This window comes from Myotis brandtii, unplaced genomic scaffold (genome assembly GCF_000412655.1).
Source record: "Myotis brandtii unplaced genomic scaffold, ASM41265v1 scaffold687, whole genome shotgun sequence".
Lineage (NCBI taxonomy): Eukaryota > Metazoa > Chordata > Mammalia > Chiroptera > Vespertilionidae > Myotis > Myotis brandtii.
In genome coordinates this window covers 2,405,413-2,410,886 of record NW_005370687.1, presented here as the reverse complement: position 1 = coordinate 2,410,886, position 5,474 = coordinate 2,405,413, and the positions used below count along the sequence as shown (strand labels likewise).

At 58.2% G+C, this 5,474-nt stretch overlaps 1 protein-coding gene across 1 annotated transcript in view; it reads right to left on the bottom strand.

Moving 5' to 3' along the window:
• Positions 1-3,882, bottom strand: part of GRM4 (glutamate receptor, metabotropic 4) — a 104,591-nt gene extending 100,709 nt beyond the window's left edge. The window contains exon 1 of the mRNA XM_014529589.1: positions 2,996-3,882. Within this exon, the coding sequence (XP_014385075.1) occupies positions 2,996-3,844 (849 nt within the window). The 5' untranslated portion in view covers positions 3,845-3,882. The remainder of the gene's footprint in view (positions 1-2,995) is intronic.
• Between the last annotated feature and the right edge of the window lie 1,592 nt (positions 3,883-5,474).

Sequence of the window (5,474 nt, the reverse complement as noted above, 5' to 3'; positions counted from 1 at the left end):
TTGGGGGGGGGGGGGGGGGGGGGGGTGCAGTCTGCAAAGAGTCAGGCCTGGGAGCTGGGGACCTGACTTCCCGCCTTGCCTGCCACCTAAGCAGGGCTGTTTCCACATCTGCAGGATGGGGAGTTGGCCCCTTCCAGCTCTGCCAGTTATGAGTTTTGTTCACACCCTGACTGCACCCCATTAGCTTCCTCTAGGCAGGAAACCACCCCCAGTGCCCCCAAAGCCAGAGCTCCGCTTTGAGCCGTGCACAGGAAATCCACCTCTTGGAGGAAGAAGAGCCGTCATCACAGCCTTTGGAGACGTTCCCAGCAGGCCCCGTAATGGCCTGGGTGGGAGCAGGAGCCGGGCTGGGACCGCTATGGTGCTCTTCGAAATAGATACCTGACACAGCAGCTCCCCAGGGGCCCCCTCCCTCATCCTCTCCTGCCTGAGGCTCCTGCTCCTGACCTCCCTCCCCAAAGTTCAACCTTTTTCCTCGGTAAATGGCTTTTAAGTTTCTCGCCCAGCCTCTCATGTCTATCCATTTAATTATTGAGGAGCCTTCGTGTCGCCAGCCTGGAACATTAACACTGTTAAAAGGGACCCAGAGAGTGCAGACCACAGCCATCAATCTCCCTCCGGCTCTCTCCCCACCGCTCCCGCCCCCTCCCTTTCCTGTCTCACCTGTCCCCTCCTCGCAGCCTGGGGGACTCCTGATCCCCACCCAACCCACTCCTCTCTCCGTAACCTGAGGAGCACAAACTGAGGCCCCAGCCAGGCCACGCTCTCTGTGACCAGATGAGCAGAGGAGAAGGCTGGTGAGGCACCTTGGCCCCAGGCCCCCTCATCCCAGCTAGACCTTCCCCATCCGGGGAACAGTTATCACAAAAGTCACAGCCCACCGTATGGGACGCTGGGCACCTCATCCCAAAGTACCCATGTTCCCAAGAACACGCTTTAAGGTCTAACGCTGACAGTAACCTTTCTTAGAGCCTTGGCCAGGTCAAGTGACCCCTCTCAACTCCTTTGATCTTTCCACCTCCCCCTAATGTGGGCGCCGCCTCCCCTCTGGGAGATGGTGGGGAGGGACCCGCTCCAATGTCACAGTCCCAAGGGCCCAAACAGGCTGTTTGCCATCTTCCTGCAATGGCGTGTGATAAAAAAAAGCTCAGACACGGAAGCTGCCCCAGCCCCACCCAAGCCCTGGCCTTCTGGGAGGCTGGGGGCCTGTGCCCCACCCAGACAGGCCTACAAGGAGTCCGGGCACTGCCCCCTCTGCTACATGACCCAGTTCTCACCTCCATGGCAGGCAGGCTGATGTGACCACTCAGGTAGCCCTGGCCCCACGCACTCTGGGTCTCCCAGCCTTGCAGCTAATGTGGGCAGGTGGAGGGACTGGACCGAACTACCACTCCCAACCATCCCACCAAGGAACGCACCTCCCAGTGTCTGCTCAGACTGTCCTGGGCAAGGGCAGCGTTTCCTTCAAGTCTCCTACTTCCTTCATCTTCGTTTTGCATTCTTCATAATGCACCCACTTGTTCTCAGATTAGAATAGTGTTTTCATCTGGATCATCGAGTAAAACCAAGAAGAAGGTGCAAAGGCAAGAACCACATGGCACAGGGGCCCACGCCAGCCATGCAAAGTTCCGACCCTACCCATGCGGTGACGGCTACTCCAGCCTCCTTTCTTTCCCACCCATCCCCAGCCCCAGCTCAGGGATCTTCGGCACTATTCACCCCCACTTCGACCCAGCCCCCACAACACAAAGGACTGATGCATGCTGGGATTGGACAAATGGGTTCCAGAAAGGGTACAGGAGAGAGGGCTCTAGGCTCAGCGCTCCCCACCCTGCTTGGGGCCAACAGCCTCTCTCAATCCAATCTCTAACTCTAGAGACTGAGGAGAGAAGGGGCCAAACCCATCCAGAGGCTGAGAATCTGACACCAGAGTGAAAGAGGGACCCAGTGGCTTCCTCTCTGCATCCCTTCCTCCTCACCCTCCCGTGTCTCTCTCTCTCTCTCTCTCTCTCTATCTCTCTCTCACACACACACACACACACACACACACACACGCACACATGCACATGTACACACACACAAACACAGAGCAAAGAAGGAGGCTCCGAGAGAGGAGCAGGCACATAATTATGGGTAAAATGCTTGTAATGTTTTTCTCTCTACCCGGTAGCTTTCAGTTGCTTTACCAGCTTAGCGAAGCACTTGGCTCCAATTGAATTGCAAATCAGCAGCTCCTGCCCCAGGAAGAGAGGAAGGGAGTTGGCAGGGAGGGGGCAGGGAGGGATTCCAGAAGGAAAGGGAGAAAGGTGTGCAAGGAGGAAGGGCAGAGGGAGGAAATGAGTGAGGGAAGCTTGGTTCAGGGCCAAGGGCGCCAGAAACAGGGACCGCCTGCTCGCTCCAGGCCTTTTTCCATCTTCATCTCCATTCTCTGCGGCTCAGTGGCCCAACGCCAAACCAGCACACATTTCCTAACCATGATCTTGGGGTGGAGCGGGAGGGCCACGCGGGGCTCGCGCAGTGACCCAGAAGAAAAACACATCTTTCTTGGGAATTGCAATTATTTGAAAACAATGTCAAAACAACAGCCTTCCTTTTCTCTCTGGAAACATCCCTATTTCCATCTGTCTACCTTTCTATCTGTCTGTCTCTTTCTATATCGGTCTGCACATCTCCTCCTCCCTTCCGTTGCTCACAGGCACTTCCTCTTCCCTTCTTAGTTCAGAATTCCCCGCTGAGGGGAATTGATCAAGGAGCTGCCAGCGGCCGGTGCTGTTTCAGCACCACGGTCAGCACCACCGCGCTGGGTCCCGCCCCCCGACACCTTCACTCTGCTGGGCCTGTTCTCTGCATGGGACAGGCCCCAAGTTTTCAGCTACTACTCCAAGGAAAGAACTCTTCCCTCTGGGAGTCAGGAAGGGAAGAGGAGAAAGGAGCTGGCCAGGCCTGGCACCGTGTTTGTGGAAGAAACCTCTGGAGCGAAGCGGCAGCCACTAACCTTGAACAGACGAAGGATGTTGGCCACCATGATGGAGACTGAGCTCCCTGAAGCACCAATAACACCCACCACACGTTCGGGTTTGGTGATGATGGGCGGGCCGCCGCTGCCACAGCGGACCTCCGTACCATCCTTCTCGATGAGCGCCTGCACGAAGGTCAGCGACTGCTCCAGGGCGTGGGTGTCCCTCGAGCAGGTGTCCAGAATGCGGGCGCCCAGCGTGATGTTGGGCAGCAGGTCCGGGTCGTTGTTGATGCGATCCAGGGCAAAGAGCATGGCCTCCAGCCGGTGGATGCCCTTCTCCTTCTTCAGTTCCCCACAGGCCTTGCCCTCCGAGCCCCGGCCATGCACCGGAAACAGGCCCCCCAGTGTGATGTCCCCATCTATGCGGATGGAATTCATGTGAGGGTGGCCCTTGGGCTTCCCCAGGGAGGAAGGCACCCAGGGGCCATAAAGGCTGAGGAGCAGGCAAAAGGGCAGCCGGGCCCACCACCAGCCCCAGCCCCTCTTCCCAGGCATCTTGGAAATCTCTAGAGATCCATGGACAGCAGCCCCACTCCTAGCCCCGGCAGGCCCCGGGCCCCCCAGCCTGGGTGAGCATGAGCAGAGCAGCCCCCACAAGTCTCTCCGGGGTGGCTTCAGCAGCGGGGTGGCCGAGGGCTGCCAACGGGGTAAGCCATGCCGGTGCTCCTTGCCGTCCAGACAACGCTCAGTTGCCCCCACAGGCCATGCCCACAGACGGGGCCACGGGGCAGCAGAGCTCGGGTCTCGGTCCCCACGTCCTGCAGGCCTGTTCTTGCTGGATGACTGAACAGAGCAGCGTGCTCCTAGCTTGGCATGTCTTGGCATCAAAGAGAAAACAGCTCCAATGCTCTCCTCCTACCAACCTTAGAAGGGAGAGAGAAAGAGGGAATCAAATAGAAGCCCAGAGAAGACATCAGCTGTTCTGATCTCTCGTCAGGAGCCTGCGAGGAGACGCGGGAGGTTATCGCCAAAGACTCCACAAATCTCATCCGGTTTCCTCCTGGCTGCTGCTCAACTTGAGTCAAATGGGAGAGCTTAAGGCAGAAACTGGGTCATGTTTGAACATTTCTCGAGGCCTGTACCCACTGCCATCAGGAGCCTGGGCATCAGTGAGCACGCGCCCCAGGGACAGCCTGGGCTGGCCTGGGAGGAACAAGGGCCTCCCTCAACGCTCTCCCACACGACAGAGAAGCAAGAAACCAGTCCCACTGGGCACAACCCCGTTTTAGAGATGAGGACACTGAGGCCCAGAGCAGGAGAGCATTTTGCCCAAGTCACACAGGTAGTGACCAGCAGAACATCGCCTAGCCCCAGGCTTCCCAGCCCCCAGACACTCAGGCTGCTGGGACTCAGAGACAGGGAAGGCCAACAGGGCCTCCTGGAGAAGGAATCGGCTGGGAGCTGCTCCTCTGAGGGCTGCGGAGAAGCTGGGGGGCTGCTGGGGGTCAGGATTCTCCTCCGGACTCAGGGGTGGACCCTCCTGTTTCCTGTTTCCACCCCAGCTGCCCAGGAACGCCAGGCAGAGAGCAAACCCTGGGCCTCCTGAGTGAGCAGCCAGCCTCCCTCTCCTGGTGGCCTCCCTCCCCCTCCCTCTCTCCGCCCATCTTTATCTCTCAATTTCTCCATTGCTCCTTCTCTCTCCCCCACTTCCTTCCTCTGAGAGTGGGGCTCCGGTTACGGCCTGAGCTACTGCACACTATTAGGATCATCGTCATTATTATTGTTGTTGTGATTAAATATTTATCTGCAAGGGTAGAGGAGAGAACACCAGCTCTTCCTCATCTCTCTGCTAATTTGGGCTAATTTCCCCTGGGGTTCCTTCCCTCCCCAACCTCCCTGCTCAAAGCCAGCAACCTCCCTCCCCTCAATTTAGGAGGCCACAGGGAGAATGCTGGGAGCTGAGTCAGGGCTGGGCTGGAACGCCAACCCCAGGCCCCCTTCCTCATGAGGTTGTCAAATGAAGACCAGGAAGCCACCTGCCCGGTGTGTGCCTCAGTTTCCCTAGCCGTTTGGAAGAAGGGCTTGTGTTTGGATTAGGAGGTTTCCCAGGAGAATGTGGTCTCAGAGCCAGCCACCACCGACCTGTAAGCCCCCCATAGAGGCCCAGGCTGCTCCAGTTCTGGGACAGGGGAGGATAGGAGAGGGTACAGAACCTGGGAGTCCAGCCTCAGCTCCTGGGCCTCTCTGGCAAGTGCCTCCGGACCCTCCCATCTCACCCCCTCATCAAAATGCTCCCTCCCATTAGCTCCTCAGAGGCCAAGGACACACTGTGGATCCTCCTTAGCCCCATTCTGCAGGTGAACCCGGAGCCAGTGGCATCCCAAAGGCACACAGCAAGTCAGGGTGGGTCCGGGACTCAAAGCCAGCACCAGTCACACAGAGCCTCGGGGGCACCCGCAGGAACGCTCCCTGATACCACCCTCACCCCTGAAGCCAGGACCCTGTGACCTAGGGC